Below are 22,563 nucleotides of genomic sequence, written 5' to 3' on the forward strand. Positions count from 1 at the left end.
TATCTCACTTTATGTCTGTTATAGGTGCTGGATCAAATGGGGAAATAAGAAAGATAACTACCTGGTCACTCCTCCTTCACAACTTTTGCTTCATTGCCCTAGATTTTGATACTATTCTCAGGACAATAGTGAAATCACGAAGAGAATGATAATGCAAATGATCACATAAGGAAGGAGCTCTGGGCCAAGTTGCCATCCATTTCAATGTCTCCCTTGTTTCTCTTGGGGAATCAGATAAATCTAATCATTTAGGAAAAACTAGGGACACGAAGAGGGGGAAAGGAAAGGTAGAACTGGGAACCACGGGGAATCATGTTTTACTATTATCCACCCCTCATGGACCTCAAACATGATGCTGGCAGTAAGAAGGAAATACATGCCAATCTGATGAGCCTCAGAGACCCAGTGCTACTCCTCTGTCTTGCCCTATGCTTGTATCCTAGATATAACTCCAATTCCTCAAGGCAAAATGACCTCCCAAGAATATGAACACTAGCTGAGCCCATTAAATTACTACTTTTGTGGTGACTATGTAGCACAAGTAGGGTTGGTAGATAGTCATTGGGTGCCAAGGGTGAGTGAGGAGCACTGTAAATTAAATAAGTACCCTTAAATTCCCCAAACTTTTCTTCATCTCATTCCTTACCTTCTCCCATTTTCTCCCTCACCCCTGTCTTTTTACATTTGCTGCACACAGTTGGATTATTTATCTACCTTGGTTCATGATCAACTATTATTATTGGCTTGCATGAAGCTTTATTAATATGTGTGTGCATATGATATTTTGGGTACCAGGGATTAAACCCAGGGGTGCTTAACTACTGAATGACATTCCCAGCCCTTTTTATTTTTCATTTTAATATGGGAGTAGCTAAGTTGCTTTGGTCTGTGTTAAATTGCTGAGGCTGGCCTCAAATTTGGAATCCTCCTGCCTTAGCCTACCTAGTCACTGGAATTATAGGTGTATACCACCACACCCAGTTCTTAATGTATTGATAAAACAAATATGATATCTGTGAAGCTATCAGCCAATGACAAAAACCACATTGCCATCAAGCATAAATCTACTTGCATACTCTTATTTCATCTTTCCCATTTACCTATTTCCTTGCTATCAAAAGTAATGACTGTCTCATATTCTGTGTTTATTGCTCCCATGCTTTACTTTTTACTTTCACTTTATACACATATGTATATATACACATATATATGGAGGTGGGGGAATGCAATGGTTCTTTGGCCATTCAGCTATTTACCAAGTTGTGTAATCAAGGCAAGTTTCTTAAGGTCTCTGGGTTTTAGCTCCCTCTTCCATAAAATAACAATAACAATAGGACCCACCTCAGAGCGTTTGTTGTGAAAATTCTGCGCCTTCCTACACATAGAGTACTTAGACAAGTTCTTGGCATGAATAAGGGTAGCAGTAGTAGTAACACCCTGATATTCCCTAATTTGCCTTTTTCTTCCTTTGATGGGTCATTTGATACCTCCTCCAGGAATACAAACCTGATTTGACTAGTTGAAACCAATTCTTAATTTTCCCTGCATCTCCACAGTACCTGTTCACACCTGCATTGAAGTCTGTTTTGTACCATGCTAAAAAGAAAACTATTTCCCTTTAAAGCAGTGATGCTTAATCTTATCAGCACATTAAAATTATCTGGGAACTTTTAAGAGTCCTGATTTAAGTTCTATTTCAGACCAATTAAATGAGAATCTCTGGGGAAGAAATCCACACATTGACATTCTTATAGCTCTCTAAGTGATTTTAATGTGCAGCCAAGGTTAAGAGCCATGCTTTAGAGCAAACTCTCGCCCACAGGTCAAATCAAACTCACTGCAAAATTCTATTGACCCATTTATTTTTGTATTATTTTTGGCTTATTTCATCCATATAATAAATGGAGGGTTGAATAGTTCGTGAAGGAGACCATATACATGGCAAAGGCTTAAATCACTTATTATCTGAACTATTATAGGAAAAATTCTTACAAAATAATCTGAATATAGGGACCCTGTCTTATTCATCTCTGTATTTCCTGCCTAGCACACAGTACATGGCATAGCACTTTGCATATCTTTTCTTTAATAAGAAATTGCCCAAAGAACAGATATAACTGAGATAGACGGTCCTGTCTGCAAAATACAAGTGTGAACTTTATTTTTCCAATAGTGCTGACTTTGGCCATGTTTTAAAGAATTCCAGTTTCCTTATTGGTTGGGAAAAGGTGACTGATGAAGCCATCAGAAACACAAAGTCATGGAAGCTAGCTTGCTTTGATTCCTGTACTGATTGTCAGAGCAACTCACCAGCCTCCTCGCAACTGCCATCTGGCAGACTTCAGTTTTAGGATCTCTCATTGACTCCCATCTCTCCCAGATCCATACAGATTTAAAAACACTTGAACTGTTTGACATTTGGAGACCTGTCTTAAATACATCCTATTTCCTCCCTCACTGATTTATCTAGTAGGATGCCTTGTTTATTTATATCACTTGGTTTAAAATAGAGGCTTTAGAGTCAGAGAAACCTGGGTGTGAACCTTGACTTTGTGACATTTGTCTATTGTTTACTGGCTCTGAGCCTGTTTCTACACTTACAAAAATGGATATAAAAGTACATACTTTATAAGGTACATGGAGTAAATGAGATAATGCCTGAAAAATATTAAGCATAGTACTGGGTAAATAGTAAGTACTCCAAGGATATTATTATTATCTTCTTCACAGATATAATCATTAACTGAGGATTTCTCCCCTCTGCCATGTTATAAGCCCATTGAAGGCAGGACATGTCCTAACCATCTCTGTATTCTTACCATGCCTGGTACATAGTCAACTCTCAATGTGTATCTATTGCTTAAATCCTATTCAACTTTTGTCCCAAATGGAGCTATGGCAGTGATGCAGATATAAAGCTTCACCTTACCTTTCAATGTCTATCATGGTTTGGAATGTGGTATTCCCTGAAAATCTCATGTGTTAGACAATGCAAGAATGCTCAGAGCTGAAATGATAAGATTATGAGGGCTGTAACCTCATCAGATTAATCATGGATTAATAATTTGATTAGAAGCCAGGCATGGTGGTGCATGCCTATAATCTCAGCAATTTGGGAGGCTGAGGCAGGAGGATCACAATTTCAAAGCCAGTCTCAGCAACTTGGCTAGGTACTAAGCAACTTAGCGAGATCCTATCTCAAAATAAAAAATAAAAAGGGCTGCGTGTGTAGCTCAGTGGAAAAGCCCCTCTGCGTTCAATCCACAGTACCAAAAAAAATTTTACTGGATTCTTGTGTGGTAACTACAAGCAGGTATGGTGTGACTGGAGGAAGTAGGTCACTGAGAGCATACCCTTGGGGATTTTATCTTGTACCCCTAGCCCCTTGCTTTCATTCTCTCTCTCTCTCTCTCTCTCTCTCTCTCTCTCTCTCTCTCTCTCTCTCTCTCTCTCTCTCTCTCTTTCTCTCTCTCTCTCTCTCTCTGCTTCCTGGCTGCCATGAGCTTATCAGCTTTCATCTACAACACCCTTAGGCCATGATGTTTTTGCTTCATCTTGGGCCCAGAGCAATAGAGTTGGCTGACCATGGACTAAATCTCTGAAACTGGGAGTACAAACTAAACCTTTCCTCCTCTAAGTTGTTCTAGTCAGGTATTTTGGTCACATTAATGAAGTGCTGACCAAAACAATCTCCATGGTTTGAATCTCACAGCATCTATGTGTTAATTAAGACCATATATCAAAAATAGGCACTGATACATGTGGCATATACGCCAGCTTTAGGGTCTTGCAAAATTAATTTTTCTACATTCTCCAAATGAACAGTAACTATTAAAATCCCCACCTGTGACAAAAAATGTAGTGCACTTATTTTTCAAGGAGAAAGACACTGCCACTGGGGTGGTATTTCCAAAATGCTTGTCTCAACAAGTATAAATTGCTAAGATACTGCTTAAATTCAAATCTTGAGGACATGTGAAAGGACAGACTTTGTCTTTGACAGGAAAAGAGAATAAAAAAGGCATTCTAAAGCTGGAAAGCATCTTTCCTGATTCAACACTGAATTGAGCTGAGGGACTTGGAAATGTAATTGTTTATAATAATAAAATGCCACTGTACTGAGGCTCCCAGCATGTCTAGACTTGACCATTTTCACTGATTTATTTAACACTGTCCTCAGAAGGATAAATGAGACAGACACCTCCACCAGTGAGAGATGGCTGTGGGGCAGCATCAAAACCCTTGTCAAGTCAACAGCAATCAACACAAAATCTGAGATTCTGATTAAAGTTCAGGTTTGTGTTTATTCAAACAAAGAGCAAAACTCAGGGAAGGCAAAGTTTACTTTCCTTAGCTCTTGCCTCCTCTTTCTGTGCCCATTGCCTGGCTACCACCCTGATCCCAAATTGGTTGATACATTTTTTAATGCTTTAACTTTAAAATATTATTGAGGTGAAGTTCACATAATACATAAAAGAGTTGTTTTTTTTCCCCACCAGTACTAGGGATTGAACCCAAGACCTTGGACATGTTGGAAAACACTGAGTGACATTCCCAGACCTTTATAAGTTTTATTTTGAGATAGGGTCTTGCTAAGTTGCCCAGGCTAGCCTCAAACTTGCAATCTTCCTGCCAAGGTCTTCTGAGTAGCTGGAATTATAGGCTCATGTGACATGATGCCTTGCTAAAAAAAAAAAAAAGCCTATTAAAAACAGTTTTATTGGGGCTGGGTTTGAGGCTCAGTGATAGAGTGCTTGCTTAGCACGTGTGAGGTTCAATTCTCAGCACCACATAAAATAATCAAAATAGAGGAAAAAAATTTTAAACAATTTTATTGAGGTAAAATTGATACATAAAACTATACATATTTAATGCGTATACCTTGATGAGTTAGGACACATGCATACAACTGTTGAAATGATCACCATAAGTATGGTAATAGACACATTCATTGTCTCCAAATTTCCTTGTGCCCCTTTGTATTAGATGTACCCTCTTAAAAATTTTGACAATCATATTACAGTTGCTCAGTCTTAAATGAATAACAAAGTTACATACAGGAATTTGCATGTACACAGAGGTCATTAGATTCAAAATAAAGGAAGAACATGCTAATAGAATATTGAGAGTAGAAAAGAACATTGTGGCTGACATTGTTCTTTTACCACCATCCCATTTTCTCTTGTTATAAAATGTAGTGGCATGCCTTAATACATATTAATGATTTAAGGAGATAGCAATTAAATAAAACTAAAATGAACTTTGGAAGAAACCAAGAAAAAAATCTTGACACAAGTTGGTAATTCTATGAATACTGTTCAGTTTCATAACATTGTGAAGCAAAAGAGACTGTGAATAAAATTTACCTTATAAAACTGAGGTGAAGCGAAGTCATTGGATGAGGCTGAAAAAAAAGTTTTGCTATATGTTTCCTTGAGGACAAATAGCAACTGGGTGGGTGATGAATAGGTCTGGCTTCATGGCATACCACCAGTGCAGTCTCATAGAATGCAACACTCAAAAGAGCCCCATGCTTGGTCTTAAATGGTCTCTGGTTGCTGTCTTAAAATTCTTAATTTTATCTTTGACCTTGTGTTTTGTTAGCAATACCACATGGGATAATGAAGCATGTGCACATGGGTCTTACAGCCTTGATTACATGTGTTTCCTTTTCCTGTAACCTCCCCACCTCCCCACCTCCTTGGGAAGGGCGCCTCTGTTCCCTGGTACTTATAAAATTGAGGTGAAGGGAAGTCACTAGATGAAGCTGAAAAAGACTTTTGCTAGATGTTCCCTTGAGGAACTTTTGCTAGCTGTTTCCTCTCCCAACCCATCCTGATCAATGACTACTTGCTCAATTCATTTCCAGTGCAGGCCTGCTACAGGGGAGCCAGGTACAGGTGTGTGTATCTTGGAGTATCTCAGAGAAGGGCATACTACCGTGGGGTAGCAGCTCCATGGCACATTTGACAGGTGACTTGGTGGGGGCAAACCTCTCAGCCTGCTTGATTCAGATACCAAGCATGTCCCACTGTGAAAGTCTGCAATTCCTTAAGAGTCACTTATTCACTGTGAGTTGGGGAGGCTGTCCTGAGGGAAGAGGAGATTGACTTTTCTGCCCCCACATTGGGTATAGCACATCAGGTTGATGACTTGTAGGAAGGGGAAACCGTACAGGGCAGGGCCCCTCTAGCATTGGTAAGGGTTTGCACTTACTTGGCATTAATCTGCATGTCCAAGGAAGCATGGCATTAAATAGCACACGTGCACACACAGATACACACATAAACCACCATGACAACCATGACAAGGGACTGCAGTCTTAGATAAATACAAAGTAGTTGCACTTTTTCATATTCCTCTCAATAAGGTCTCCTAACAAAACTGTACATTTTATATTTCATATATATATATATATATATATATATATATATATATATGTATATATAAATTCTGACAGGTGGAAAGAAGGAAGCCCAATTAAGGACCTTGAGATCTGAGGAAATATGTTGCAGTGAGTACACCCTGGGTTTTCTTTTTTCCTCAAATATCCTAGACTAGTGTCAGAGAGACCACCAACCTGGAAACAACCCAGAAACACCAGTGGCACAGATTACTTAAAAAGTCCTAACAAAAAGCCTGCTTTCTGTAGACAAAAGACTAGAAAAGGGAAGGCTTAAAAAGACAAAAACCTTTTAGATAATGACTGTTCTACTTTAGCCAAATACTGCAGAAAAAGTATGGTTCCACACCACCCATGCAAAGGCTAAATGGGAAAACCTATTACTCTACCCTCACCAGATGCTCCACTGCTCACTTGCTAAGATGGTGTCAGACACTGCTAAATGAGGTAACAAGTCCCCATCATGTCTGTAGAGATCATGGAGTGAGCCTGGACTTCTACTCCAAACCAGGGGTGATATGATACTCTTCCCTCTTTCTGCTGGGGTGGTGTCAGAGAAGGCCGAGTCTAAGTCAGGAATTTTACCACTGCCCCACGGTAAAGAATTTCCTCCCTCACCCCATGCCATTGAAGGCTATGTAGGAAGAAGTGCAGGGCAACCCTTTCTGTATGAGCTAGGGTGGTATCAGGGTGGGATATCTGAATTTCCACCCATGTCTAGTAGTAAGAAGGTGCCCTTCCTTCCACAAGGTACTAGAGGAACCAAGTGGAAACATGTACTTTTACTCCCAGCTGACTATCATGGGAAAGCACTCCTATTTCCTGCTGTTGCAGCATCAGAGAGGGCCTGCTACAATACAAAGCTTAAATAGACCCAAAGCTGCCTAACAATATACTCAAAATGCTGAGGATACAATTTTAAAAAGCACTATGTAAAAAATGTGGAAAGTTACAAATTGAAAAAGAAAGACCAATTAACTAATGGCAATACCACGATGACAGAGATATTAGAATTGTCTGACAATTTTAAAGCAGCCCTCATAAAAATCTATCAGCAAGCAACTAAAAGCATGCTTGAAACAAATGAAAAATTAGAACTAGCAAAGAAAGTCTCAGAAGTCTCAGCAAAGAAATAGAAGACATAACAAATAACCAGATGGAAATTTTAGGACAAAAAGAATACAATAATCCAAATTTAAAAAAAGAAAAACTCAATTGATTAGTTCAATAACACAATGGAGAAGACAGAGGAAGTAATAGTGAACTGGAAGATAGAACAATTATGATTATCCAATCTAAACAACAGAGAGAAAATGGGAACTAAAAAGTAAACAGAGTTTCGGGAACCTGTGAGACTATGACAAAAGATCTAATAATAATATTATTGGAGTCTCAGAAAATATAAGAGGCAGAACTGAAAATATACATGAAAAAATAATGGCTAAAAACTTACCAAATCTAATAAGGATATTGGAATAGAGTCTTGAGAAGTTAAGAAACCCCAAATAGGATAAACCTAAAGAAATTCACTCCAAGATGCATCTTAGCTAGACTTCTGAAAACTAAAGACAGAAAAAAAGATTGAAAACAGTGAGAAAGAAATGTTTACCTAAAGTGTGAAAAAAAATTAAATGACAGATTTCTCATCAGAAACCAAGGGGAGGAAATAGAACAAGATTTTTTAAATGCTTAAGAGAAGAAATGTCAACCTTAAGTCCCACAATCTAGCAAAAGTATACTTCAGCAATGAAGGGCAGTCAAAACATTCTTAGAAGACAAATGGTGAAGACTTGTCAGCAGATCTATCTTAAAGGATGGCTAAAGGAAGTTCTTGAAACAGAAAGTGATAAAAGAAAAATCTTGGAACATCAGGAAGGAAGAAAGCTCATATATTGGATAGTAAAAGAATTCTTGAGTCCATAGTGATAGGAAAGACAGAGCAAAAAAGAAAGAGAGGGATGGAAAGAAAGAGGAAGTGAAAGAGACAAACAGAGAGGGAGATATGGAAGACTTTCTTTATTGAAGAACACCAGCTAATAAATGTTGAAGGAATAATCAAATTAGAAAGTTATCACTGCATCTCCCCAGGGTAATAGCAAGTACAAGCATACAGATAATCGTCGGAGGCTAAAATCATTGGATTAAATTATTGCAAGGAGCAAATGGTCAAAAGGTTTGAGAATATCACCTCACATTTGATTTTAATTATAAAGAAATAAAAGTACATTTACAGTGTAGAGTTCTGATGACTCCTAACTTACCTATGAAATCAAACCCCGCATCATTACTCTAGGGACAAACCAAGCTCCTGTGCCTGCTGAGACCACACATTGGGGACTCCACAACATCACCCGTGAATTCTTCTTTTTCAGAATGTTTAATTTGAAGATAATCATAAAGAAGCTATCAGAAAATTGCAGAGTGTAAGATATTCTACGTTACAGAACTTACCTGACCTTTTTGAAACTATCAGCATCATGAGAAACAAACTAGCAACAAAAATAGCAGGGGGTTATTCAAAGTTAAAAGAAACTAAAGAGACTTTACAAGCCAAATGCAATTTAGTTGAATTCTGAGTAATAAATAAAACTACAAAACATAATATTAGGATAAGTTGATGTATTAATTTGAACAGAATAATAAATGACTCTATTGCATTAACACTAAATTTCCTGGGTAATGTAGAAAAATTCCTTAGTCCTAAGATATGCCTATTGAAATATTTAGGGCCGAAGTGCATGATGTTTGCAATTTATGGGGATGGGAGCAGTGCAGAAACAGAAAGTAAAATATTAAAAATTGGTCAATCTATTTAAATCATTGTCAAGGGATGAATACTAAGTTCTAACTCCTAGTATCTGTGAATTTGGACTTACTTGAAAAATAGGATCTTGGTAAATGTCATTAATGATATTGAGATGATATCTTAATAAATTTAGGGAGGTCCCTAAATCCAATGTCTAGTGTCCTTATAAGAGAAAGGAATGTACATAGGCCCAAGGAATAAAGCCATGTAGACAGAGACAGAGGTTAGAGTTCGTCCAAGAGTGTCAGAAGTCACCAGAATCTGGAAAAGGCAAATGAAGCTGCTTTTTCCTTAGAAGAATCCTGGTTCATCCCATCTTAATTTTGGACTTCTAGCCTCCAGAACTGTGAGAGAATAAATTTCTATTACATTAAGCTACTAAGATACCATAATTCGTTGCAGCAGACTCAGGAAACTAATAGAAACATACACCAAGTTTTCACCATACTTTATTTGTTCTTTTTAGATATACATGACAGTAAAGTGCATTTTGACATATTATATATATATGGAGTATAACTTATTCTTTTTTTATTAAAAATCATAAATTTACATAGGATAATGTTGTTTGATTCATTCAGTTATTTTTCCCCTTCCCCCCACCCTCCCACTCCTCTTTTCCCTCTGTACAGTCCTTCTTTCCTCCATTCTTACCACCTTCCTTATCCCTAACCCTAAACCTAACCCTAACCCTAACGCTAACCACTCCTACCCCCCATTATATGTCCTTATCCGCTTATCAGCAAGATCATTCGTCCTTTAGTTTTTTGAGATTGACTTATCTCACTTAGCATGATATCCTCCAATTTCATCCATTTGCCTGCAAATGCCATAATTTTATCATTCTTCATGGCAGAGTAATATTCCATTGTATATATATGCCACAGTTTCTTTATCCATTCATCAACTGAAGGGCATCTACGTTGGTTCCACAATCTGGCTATGGTGAATTGAGCTGCTATGAACATTGATGTGGCTGTATCTCTGTAGTATGCTGATTTTAAGTCCTTTGGGTATAGGCCAAGGAGTGGGATAGCTGGGTCAAATGGTGGTTCCATCCAAGCTTTCTGAGGAATCTCCATACTGCTTTCCAAAGTGGCTGCACTAATTTGCAACCCCACCAGCAATGTATGAGTGTACCTTTTTCCCCACATCCTCACCAACACCTATTGTTGCTTGTGTTCTTGATAATCGCCATTCTAATTGGGGTGAGATGAAATCATAGGGTAGTTTTGATTTGCATTTCTCTTATTACTAGAGATGTTGAACATTTCTTCATATATCTGTTGATTGCTTGTACATCTTCTTCTGTGAAGTGTCTGTTCATTTCCTTAGCCCATTTGTTGATTGGGTTATTTGTATTCTTGGTGTAGAGTTTTTTGAGTTCTTTATAGATTCTGGAAATTAGCGCTCTATCTGAAGTATGAGTGGCAAAGATATTCTCCCACTCTGTAGGCTCTTTCTTCACATTGCTGATAGTTTCCTTTGCTGAGAGAAAGCTATTTAGTTTGAATCTATCCCAGTTATTGATTCTTGCTTTTATTTCTTGGGCTATGGGAGTCCTGTTAAGGAAGTCTGATCCTAAGCCAACAAGTTGAAGGTTTGGACCTACTTTTTCTTCTATAAGATGCAGGGTCTCTGGTCTGATTTCAAGGTCCTTGATCCATTTTGAGTTGAGTTTTGTGCAGGGTGAGAGATAGGGGTTTAATTTCATTCTGTTGCATATGGTTTTCCAGTTTTCCCAGCACCATTTGTTGAACAGGCTATCTTTTCTCCATTGCATATTTTTGGAATCTTTGTCTAGTATGAGAAAATTGTATTTATTTGGGTTTGTGTCCATGTCCTCTATTCTGTACCATTGATCTACCTGTCTATTTTGGTACCAAAACCATGCCGTTTTTGTTACTATTGCTTTGTAATAGAGTTGAAGTTCTGGTATTGCAATACCCCCCGCTTCGCAATTTCTACTGAGGATTGCTTTAGCTATTCTGGGTTTCTTATTCTTCCAGATGAATTTCATAATTGCTTGCTCTATTTCTGTAAGGTACATCATTGGGATTTTAATTGGAATTGCATTGAATCTGTATAGCACTTTTCGTAGTATGGCCGAGTATAACTTATTTTAATTAGAATCCCTTTTTTTTTCGGTACTAGGGATTGAATTCAGGGTTACCTGACCACTGAGCCACATCCCCAGCCCTATTTTATATTTTATTTAGAGACAGGGTCTCACTGAGTTGCTTAGCACCTTGCATTTGCTGAGGCTGACTTTGAACTCACGATCCTCCTGCCTCAGCCTCCCCAGTAGCAGGCATGTGCCACTGTGCCTGAAAAGATCCCATTCTTATGATTGTACATGAGTGGAGTTTCACTAGTGGTGTATTCATATATGAACATAGGAAAGTTATGCCCAATTCATTCTAATTTCTTTTCTATTTCTATCCCCCCTACACAATGGAATATTACTCAACCATAAAGAAGAATGATATTTTGACATTTGCTAGCAAATGGATGGAACTAGAAACGATCATGCTGAGTCAAAAAACTAGTCTCAACCAAAGGCCAAATATTCTCTCTGATATGTGGATGTTAATACAGAATAAGGGGGCATGGAATAGAAGTCTACCATACTTTCAAGTTTTTTGTAGATTTGAAACTTCAAAAACATTTGGAAGCCCCCCACTACTACATATTGAAAGAGAAACTGCAAAAGAAACAAGTGTTAAATTTTAGTACCTTTAATATCATTTTCCTCTACTTGTTAAATGAGAAAATTCATATCTTCATTTTATACTGTTCACAATTTATACATCCATTGAAGGCACAATGGCATTTGGATGAATCACCTTAAGCCTATCTATGGTCAGTATTGGTTAGTGCAGGCCTAAATATATGAGGGCAAGAGAATCCAACAGCATGAGGGTTCAAGACTGCAGGCCTGACAAGGGACACTGATGACCTTGTAAGTTTAGAATAAATCAGATATCTTCTGGCCTTGTTTGTTTTGTTTATCATCTTATCATCTTCTCAAACATATTGTAAAATTTTTAGGTCCTAAGACATTGCCTCCCACTTCTTTTACTCCCACGCACTTTGTGGCATATTGCTAAGGCACACAGTTAAGTGTTCAATGACTTCTTGGATTGGGATTATGCTGGGCTCAAAGGAGCGTAGGGAACATGGGCAACATTAGAAGAATTTTGAAGGTCTTCAACCTACTTCTTTCTAGGTGCTAAAATGAAGTAAAATGCATCCTCTGAAACTGAGATCCATGACTTTGAGGGTAAAAGGAAAGAAGCAGAAATGCCCTCTAAGTTGAGAAAAGGGGAGACTAAATGTTTAGTTTATGTGGTTTTCTGTGTCTACATTCTCTTTAAGCAAGATCGCTTCTACAATAGTACTAATAGATAAAGTAAGAGTCCATGGAATTGGCACTTGGACAAAAATAACCTATTCTGTGCATCAAGTTAAATGTCCTTTCTTATCCAAAATCTATAATATTTTTCCATCATGTATTACATGGTTTAGGGCCATAAATATTTTGGTAGACTCTCAGCATATATATTCAAATTATTTATAAGATATTTTATGTCATTTATTACTTTTTTCATTTAACAAACACTTCTTTGGCACTTATTGTATGCCTGCACTTTTTAAAGATGTGTATAAACTATAATTCATTTAGTCTTCACAACAATCCTGTATAGAATAGGTGCAGAGAGAGTAAGGAAACTGCAGAATGTCATGCTGGTAGTCAGAGTAATCCAGCATTTAAATCCATGCAGTCTGGCTCCAGGATTCTTCTCTATTAACCACAATTCTTTGATATTTCAGCGTGTATTTGCAAAAGTTGAAGGTGTTGATCACAGAAAAGATCCTAGGCTTCAACCTGTCTTCCAAATTCTAAGCATCCATTTCATTTTTGTTTACTAACAAACAGCAGGACATTGAGGTAGAAGCTTGTAATTCTTTGAAAGTTTATTTGTCTACACAGGTCATCTTGTATCTTCCCAGTGAGTCAAAGAAAACTTCACAAATCCAGGAGGCTTTGAAAAGCTTCTTCTAGTAGAGAAGCAGGGAACTTCTGTATTAGAGAGCTAAAAGCAGATAGAAAGAATAAGACTGATGTTCTTTGTCCAATGCCATCAGTACAATGTGGGAACTTTGTTGCTGTTACTAAGCAACTAACAACTTTTTTGCTGTCACTTCCCCAAGTTGATTTAAGAGATTGGACTAAAAATAGTGCAGTTTCAATAAGGAAAATCATTGTATCAGGACTCTATGGATAGCAAAAGGGAGAAAATCCTGCCTAATATGCATTCCTAAAAGGATTTTATTAGCTTAAATGGTTAAACATCTTCAGACATAGCTGGATTCAGTGATTAATAAAACCATCATCAGGATTTGATTTCTTTGTCCCTACCCTTCAGTACTACTTCTTCAGGATGTATCCACTCTTAACCAAATGGGTTCTCTTCTCTAAATCAAAAGATGATTGTCAGCAGCAATCATCCCATAACCTCTATATCCCATTCTAGTAGGGAACAAAAGAGAACATTTTCCCAACATTCCCAAGAAAAGTCATAAAATTCACTCTACCTGATCAGTTTAGAACATAAACTCACTTCCTGGGAAAGCCACAGTGGCCAGACAAAGGTGCTATGATGATTGACTTAGGACTGGGTCCCAGGGCTGAGGCTAGAATATAAGCCAGGAAGGTACACTAAAGTAAGGAAGAAGTTAGATACCCACATGAAAATTAGAGACCATTGTCAAAAGTAGACTGTTTTCTGGGAAGAACCACACCAGGCCAATCTATTAGTTCTTTGACATAGAAAGTATACATTCTGATAAATGAGCTCAAGCTAAATTAATATATTTGGGCTACTAAAAAGTTCTAGGTAAGCCTGCATGACCAAGAATACACAATCCAATAATTTCATTATATATATGGAACTAATTAGAAGCAGATAGTAAGAATAGGGATAAATGGGCCATTTGAAAGGACAGATACAAATAGTGGGAGGTCCCAAGTATTAGTTTGATTTAATACTTTAATATTTTATAGATTCAGGATCAGGAAACTTTATCTGTAAAGGATCAAGTAGTAAATATTTTTGGCTCCATGAAGCATACATGTCATAGCATGAAAGCAGCCAAAGATAATACATAAACTAATGTGTATAATTGTGCTCCAATAAAATTCATAAAAACAATCAGTAGTCTGGACTTGGCCCACAGATGATAATTTGTAGATTCCAGTTGTAGATAGATAATATACTATATAGGAATATGGTGTCTGATGTTACATGTAAATAGATTTCAGCCCTGTCTAAGCTATCTACTAGTTGTGTCCATGGACAGTTTCCATAACTACTGCATAATAGAGATAATAACAACAAATGTCTAAGAGGGTTGCTTTGAGAATTTAAAAAGAAAATACACATAAGTCAAAGGACATAATGGCTGACATGTAGTAAATTGCCCATAAATAATTGCTGTTATTATAATTATTATTAAGTATGCCACTGGAGGAAAACTATAAGAAAATTCTGTGAGAACATTTGGAAGAAAGAAACAATGAATTTCAGTGTTGTTTTAAGGACAACCTTTTATTAAAATATATTCCAACTATATTTGGGGAGTAATGTGGTTTGTGCTACCACTTACAATTCAGAAAGAAGTGTGGCTTTCAGGGAATAGTGTATAATGACTCTTCTCTCAAGGTAGTGACAAAATCTGAAAAGGTCAAATTGACACTAGATATCATTATTTTTTACAAAGAAAGCATTGACAATGAAAGACAAAATTTTATCTTGTTCACATTTATTTTACAAATGTTCACATTTATTTTAAAATACTTAGAATTCTGGGTACATTTATGACAATTGTCCTTCACCAAAAACTAGTATAGTTGGAGAAGGTTTGTAAGGGGTGTTCTGGAGGGATGGGTGAATATATGAGGCCCACTAAAAAGATCAAAACTTTTAAACCTGGGACAACAATTTGAGAAGAACATGTAGCATAGTGACAACATGGCCTTTTCTGTCAAAGAGACCTGTACTTATGGACCAGGTAGGTCACTGGTTCAGTGACCTATTAGCTTGTGACTTTGGACAAGTTATTTAAGCTGTACGAGTTTACTTAATTTCACCTTTGAAATGGGACTATTATTAATACCTTCTTTATAAGATTATTGTGAGGATTATGAACATAAAACCACAAACCTTATCTTTGGCACATAGTAAGCACTCAGTGTCTATTATTATTATCAGAAACCTTTAAATTCATGTATGAGATGATCAGTTAGTCAGCTTTCTAGTAAGGTGATGAATACCTGAGATAGTCAAAAAGAGGAAAGGTTTGTTTTAGTTCACTTTTCAGAGGTTTCGGTCCAAGGCCATCTTTTGGGCCTGTGGCAAGTCAGTGCATCACGGTGGGAGGGAATGGCAGAAGTCTGTTCATCTCAGACTTTTCCAGGAAGCAAAGAGAGAAAGAAAAAGAGACTAGGGCATGCCCCCTATGATATAACTTCCTCCCACTGGCCCCCACCTCTTGAAGATTCTTCCACCTCCCAATAGTGCCACAAAGATGGTAATCACATCCATCATTAACACATGGGACTTTAGGGGATACTTATCCAAATCATAGCCATCAGTATCAGACTCTTTCATATCCAGAAACAATTGAAATGGGAGGAGAATGCCTTTACATTACACATAGGTGAAGTTAATGCAGATATTACACGCTATAAACAAGTAGATTTAATAAGGGGTTCATGGATAATAGAATCATTATGGCTAGCAAAGGGAAACATGAAGTTTGGTAGTTGTTACTAAACTCATGGTTAATATTAAAGAGAACAAGACTATCTCCTCATAATATCTTCTTAGAGTCAGACTGTTGAATGAGTTAGTCCCTGAAGTTGATATAATAAGGGCAGATCTCAAATTTAAATGGCTACACAACTGCCATATGAATTAATTAGACTCTTATTTTAACCTTGATTTTTCCCATGATAATGACAAGTAGCAATCATCAGAAGACTTTAATGCTATCCTTGTCTCCTGACATTGTGCAATCACTGTAAACTTAATTGTTCAAAAAAGACTCAACAGCTTTGAATGAAGATCTGCAGAAATATGAAGATTTTTGTTAAATAAAACCTTTGTTATAATCCTAACTCAACAAAAAGGTGCCTATCCTATCAGATAAGGTTTATACAGTTTATCTTTTAGATGTATCAAGGAATTTTCTCCAGCCCACTAGAAACCAATGAAATATCAGAATCCTAGAAAGCACTGATTTGTTCTGTTTCCTTTAGACTAGTGTCTAGAATGTGACTTTCAACCATTGGCTGTATGACTACCAGTTAGAGTGGACTCTCTCTTTGGAGTGACTATGGGAGGTAAAATTGAGTCTGGTAATCAGGAAGGGTATGAATTAGAGAATGTCCTTTCTTTATCAGAGTTCAGAAGCCTCTGACATTAGAAAGATATGTTTTCAGATTTTAGCTCAGACGCTTACTAGATACATGACTGGGGTAGATAAATTAACAGCTCTGACCCTTTATCATGTTTAAATTGATTCTATAGCACCTAATTCAAATGATTAGAGTGAACATTAAATTCTAGAAATGGATATGCCATCATTAAGTAATATTAAACTTAAATAAGTCATATTAAAATGAAAGCACTCAGCACAGTCCCTGATATAAAGTAGTCATTCACAAACTATTAGTTCCCTTTCCCTAGATATCCACAAAGCCAGATTTTATGCCCAAGGAGAAATCAATGAGTGGGAATCAAGTTCAAACAGACCCAAGAATCAAAGTCACCACAAGGAAGTACTACCAGTAATTTAGTGCATCATTGCTCAATGCCATAATCATGATCAAAGACTAGACATTGTAACTTGGATACTAAGACACATTCTCTAAAATAGTTCTATTGACTCTACTAAGTGGTGTAACTCACTTCTGGAACTATTGTTTTTGAAACAAGGGCAGTAACTCTTGCCTTATGATAATAGTGAAGCTCTATAACATTATATTCCCTGGACATTTTTTTTATACTCTTGGCCAAGTGTAATCTGAAGCTTCATAGCAAGGAAGTGAAAAAAGTAATCAATGTAGAGGGCTTTACAGCCTTCCAAAGGGCATGTGGTATTAGATTTTGCCAAGATGCTGATAGAAATTCTGTATGTCCTAAATGTCTTATTTTGCTTCAGAGATGATTATTGTGGTGATAAGCAAAATGTTTCTTGGTGGAGATGATATTCCAGAATTCAATAAAGGGTGCTACTTATTGTATCATCATGGATAGAAATGAGAGCAGTGACAGCACGGGTTCTATGTGTCATCATCTGGACAAAATGGAGATAGTAAGAGTAAGGACAATCATAGTTCTCTCTCTAATGGCACTTGTCAATGGCTCATGTCTACAGTTATGTTATGTCTTCATCCATGGCAGTATAGTTATACTGAACTATGTAGTGTTATAAATGACAATGTTTTATGACAAGTACCATGCTTCTAAGTATGTGTGGAGGAAAGTGAAGGAAGTGAAACCACAGGTATTTAGAAATTTTATTACAGCTATAGGTAAATGAGAGAAGTAAAGAGAGAAGCTGGTTAGTGTTGAGGCAAGGTTCCTAAGGAGGTCAATCTTCAGTGTATTCACTATGAATCGCACTATAGTGTTGACTTGCATAGTAAGAACCTGTTTCAATGTGCTCAGAGGTGATTAGAATACAAAGGACTAGTGCTATTAAAACCCACAAGAAACTGATAAGTAAGCCAAACACAAATTTATTCACTTACAATGAGAATAAACTGCCAAATAGGCTAGAACACTCATGTCAGTTGGTTAGCAAATGTTCTCTCTATAACAAAGTTTATACAGAAAAGCAATTATAATCTGATTACTTGAAGACCATAGACTCAGAGTAAAGGGAGTCAAGTGATTATCTTAATGGCTAAGGCCACAAATTGGGATGGCCCAGTGGTTCAACAATACTATCAGGGTGAACCTTCCAAATGGCATGCTGGTCAATAATCTCTGAGGCTGGGGAGACAACTGATTATGCTTCTCTCATTGCCTCCTTTTATAGACTCCATATAGACCATTCTTTTGCTAACAATAGCTTATACAGACTTTTAAAATACCTTGTTGGGTAGTATCAATCATGTAGCAGACTACCTCTTTAAAACTACATCCTTTATTGAATGTAAGGGTTCTGCAAGCCTTCGAGGTTACAGACTACATCTTTGAATAGGTTATATCTCATCTGTTCTCTGTGGATTCTAATTAGTTTCACTCTCAGAGCAATTCACTTAGATATAAGTTCTGAGGATACCACTTTGTAACCATCTTTATACTAAGTAATGAGTAACGATAGTTGGATTTGATGGTATAAAATATGTGGTGTCACTATAACAAATTTTGAAGTGATTAAAATGGTTGCTAACTAGTAGGCAGAAAAGCATGATCACAGATTCCCATTACCATGCTCAGTCTGGCTACTGGATATAACTACATAGTGTACAATATATCCTTGATTTGGAATGCCTCAACAAGGGACCTCCAGAAGTGAACTAAAACCACAGCTTTGGATTGATCATCTTTTCTGAGAGGTCATGAAGTCTGAAATTTTCTTGGAGAAGAAGATAATGATGTCACAAATGAAGGGTACAAACAGGAAATAAGATAACACTTCTTTATGAAAGAGCCCACAATGAAAAATCATGGCCTTAAGATAAGGAAAGATTGATGATCAAATAACTGAATGATCCCATTGATATTTCAGGACCATATTGGGGTCAGTAAAGAAACTGACTGGAGGCCATTTGGTTAATCCTTTATTATAGAATTAGTGGTTAACAGATTACTTGGATAGCTCCAAGTAATTCCTGAGTCACTCAAATTTCAAATAGATCTACCTGTTGGTGAATTTCATACTATCTCATTACTGCAGTGGGAATTGCTTGGCATTATTAAAATATGTGCATCCAGGTTTTCTTATTGTAAAAGTTTATGGAGTAATGTGGATGTATAGCTAGCTATTGATTAAGGAAACCCTTTGAAAATGCAAATAAGAGTGGACACAGTGGTTAGTGAGTCACCAATGGGTGGAAAGATGAGAGTAATAATCCTAGTTGGGTTTAAGTACTGAAAAGTTAGACTAATTCCCCAGGAACAAGGCCAAAGTATAATGGCACTTCGTGTTCTCAGAGATCTTCATGGTTCCTAATAATATGTAATTACTGATTTTCAAGAGTTCCATTAAGAGGACATACATCACACCAAGAATCAGTGACCAAAGGCCTGGAAATTACAAGCATTTCAATTACACTGATCATCACTGCACATTCTAAACATTTTAGGGAGTTATGCCTTTCTAACATGGCATCATTTTAACTCAGAAGCATCATCTAGTTATACACAGAGTTGGTGTGTGCCAAGAGTACAACACAAGAAATCAAGCCTATCACTTCTTGAGTTTTGTGTACACATGCTGTTAATGTATGTGTACCAGGATTTTTCAGATGTGATGGTTCAGAAACTTGTCTTCCATTCATCTCTTTTCATGATCCTCCATTAGAAAAAGAAGTCCAGTAGTGGTCTGTAAGGGTAGAGATCTATAGTGCTAGGCAGTGATCCTAGATGATGACTAAATTGAGGCCCTTAGAGTTATGAACTACTATAGAGCCTGATTCTTAGTCCTTAATGGAGATTGTTTTGGCCAGGTTTCCTGTCCAAGGCAGAAAGAACATAATGCAGGCATAGTAACTATGTAGGACACCTTATTTAAGTCTCACTAAATACCTTTCAGAGGTCATTATCCTAAATCATTTTTGCTTAACTATAAGATATTCTGGAACCTCAAGTTAGGATCATTAGGGAAGAAGGAGAATGTTGGGATTGTTAGGGCATGGCTAAGAGAATGTAACTGCCAGAAGGATTAGCCCACAAAGGAGACCAATAATTCCAAGCAGGGTTCAAATGGTCATAAAACATGATTTGTCAGTAGCCAAGAGGTTCAGTTTGTTGGGCAAATAGGGGACTTTGGATCGCAACAAATTACATAGATGCACGGAAGAGTGACAAAGCTATGGTTCCAGGAAGTTTGGTTTGTGATAAAGCTAGACCCTAGTCAATAAGTGGAAGGGTTCAGTTTCTAGGAGGAGAATATTGGTAGGGTATGGTAATACAACCACAATTTTAGGCAGAGAACTAAAGTGGCAGGAAACTAGGATATAGATCAATGAGGTTCAGGATAAAAGGCTTGGACTAGGCCATAAGTACACAAGAAATGGACATAGGCCAATAAACTCAACCCAGATCTCATTCATTGGTATTGATGAGATTCCCAACACTTCTGGGTTATTTTTATTGGCTCAGACTGGGCAGAATTTTGCCCGCAGACTTACGGTACTCTTGGAGGAATCGGCCCTAACTATAGAAGTGCCAATGAATTGTTGTCCTCGGTGTTAGGTCAGGTTTGGTGAGGGGTTAGCTCCCCAATGAATATGATCTAGCTGATTAAATTTCCAGAAGCAAAAGAGTTTATGGCTATCTGTAAAGTAGCATTGCAGTTCTCCATCTGTATTATACAGTTAGTGTAGGATATAAATCAGTAAGGCTGGGGGTGAGGGATAAAAGTTTACAAAATGATCCTCTTGGGCTTTTCTTACTGGTGATCTGGATTATTTGTCTTTGCTGGGGCTCGAGAGCGTTTGGCAAGGCAATCTCTTGTGAAGTGATCAGCCTGGCTGCAGTAGAGACACAACTGAGTTTCTTGCTGGCGGGTTCTTTTGGCTGGGGTAAGAGGCAACTGGCCTCCCCAAAGTTGTATAGGCTCTTCCCTAGATGGCAGACCTGTGGAACTGGAGAGGGATTGGTGGTGGATCAGGGAAGCCAACATTGGGAGCTGGGTCTCTGACTGTAGGAGCTCTGGCCTGTCATTATGTTTCTTATCCAATTGAATGCACTGAATGATCAAGTCTGGGAGGTTGTTCATCATATCTACAACACTGTCTTCATCCTGGATGGGGTCAGGTAATTTCTCTTGGAACTGATCACTCAGATTTGTTTCATTACAAGTCAGACTTTGAGAAGGGTTGTCTCCTTTGTCAACCTTAGTATTCATCAGAGGGTTCATTTCTTGTTTCATGGGTTCACCAAATGGCTGCTGAAAGTCAAGAACAAAGTTTTCATGTTGCTTCAATATAGTACTCTGATCAGATCCAGATATGATCCCACAACTTTCCATCTGTTGAGATAGGTAGTCAAAAAAGAGCTTGTTCTGGGCACCATTTACAGAACTGGGGATCTTGAGAGCTGTTAAGTATGTAGTCACCTGAGCAAGAAACCCCGAGACACTGACAGGGTCACCATGAAATTGGGTGAGATTCTCAAGTGAGTAGGGTACCGACATCACTGGGGTAGTCAGAGCAGGCATGAGTTGGCCTCTCAGAGCAGGGCTCTCCTCAGTCAGATGCTGCATTTGTGGTTGCAGAATCAGATTCTCTTCGTGAAGAAAGGAAGACTCTACCTGCAAGGTAGGTGGTGATTCTGTGTACTTCTCCATTATATCTCCTAGAATCAGATGGGACTGAGTATAATCAAGTACTAGTACTGGAGATCAAAATACATGCAGTGGGTTTGATCTGTGATCCAAGAGGCAGTATCAGGAGCAAGTATCCCAAGCTATTAGCTATGAAAAGTCATTAGGGGATGCTGAGGTGGAAAGATGCCAAAAATTGTCTGTTACTCCATGTTGCCTCTTCTTCATGGGGAATGCCAATTTTCTGCACATTCAGAAGAAATATATTACCTTAGAACACATAGAAGATTTCAAATTAAGGAGATATATACAACAGTTACAGCAGTTTTCTCTTTCCCCTCCCTTTTCTTGCAAGATAGGGGCAATTTGCCCTCATATTAAGCCTTGGTTCTAATGTGTCTTATGTTGTCACCAGATGGTCAAAGAATTTTACAATCCACGTGATCTTAGAGATCATCCAGGCCAAATTCATAATTTCACAGATAAGAAAACAGATCTAGAGAAGTAAAGATTTTTGTTCAAGGTCACCCAGTTAGTTAATATCAGACCTGGCATGCTCATCAGGGCTGCTGTCCAAAACAGTGCTTCCTCCAGGACCACAAATGTGCTCATTTGCATATGCTGCTTGAGCATGATGATAGTTCATGTTCCTGGCTACTCAAAAGGTGATCTGGGAACAAGCAGTATCAGCATTACCAGGAAGGTTATTAGAAGTACAGAATCTCAGGTCCCATCCAAAACCTACTGAATCAGCTTTTAAACTTTAACAAGTTTCCCAAGGTGATTA

The 22,563-nt window shown here is 37.7% G+C and overlaps 1 protein-coding gene across 1 annotated transcript; it reads right to left on the reverse strand.

Moving 5' to 3' along the window:
• Positions 1 to 20,900: 20,900 nt before the first annotated feature.
• On the reverse strand, positions 20,901 to 21,800 carry RTL4 (retrotransposon Gag like 4; the record flags this gene model as incomplete). The annotated part of the gene is made up of 1 exon (XM_079124680.1): positions 20,901 to 21,800. The coding sequence occupies one exon, from the start codon at positions 21,798 to 21,800 to the stop codon at positions 20,901 to 20,903; it is 900 nt and encodes a 299-aa protein (XP_078980806.1).
• Between the last annotated feature and the right edge of the window lie 763 nt (positions 21,801 to 22,563).

Source organism: Sciurus vulgaris, assembly GCF_902686455.1.
Source record: "Sciurus vulgaris genome assembly, chromosome: X".
NCBI classification, from domain to species: Eukaryota; Metazoa; Chordata; class Mammalia; order Rodentia; family Sciuridae; genus Sciurus; species Sciurus vulgaris.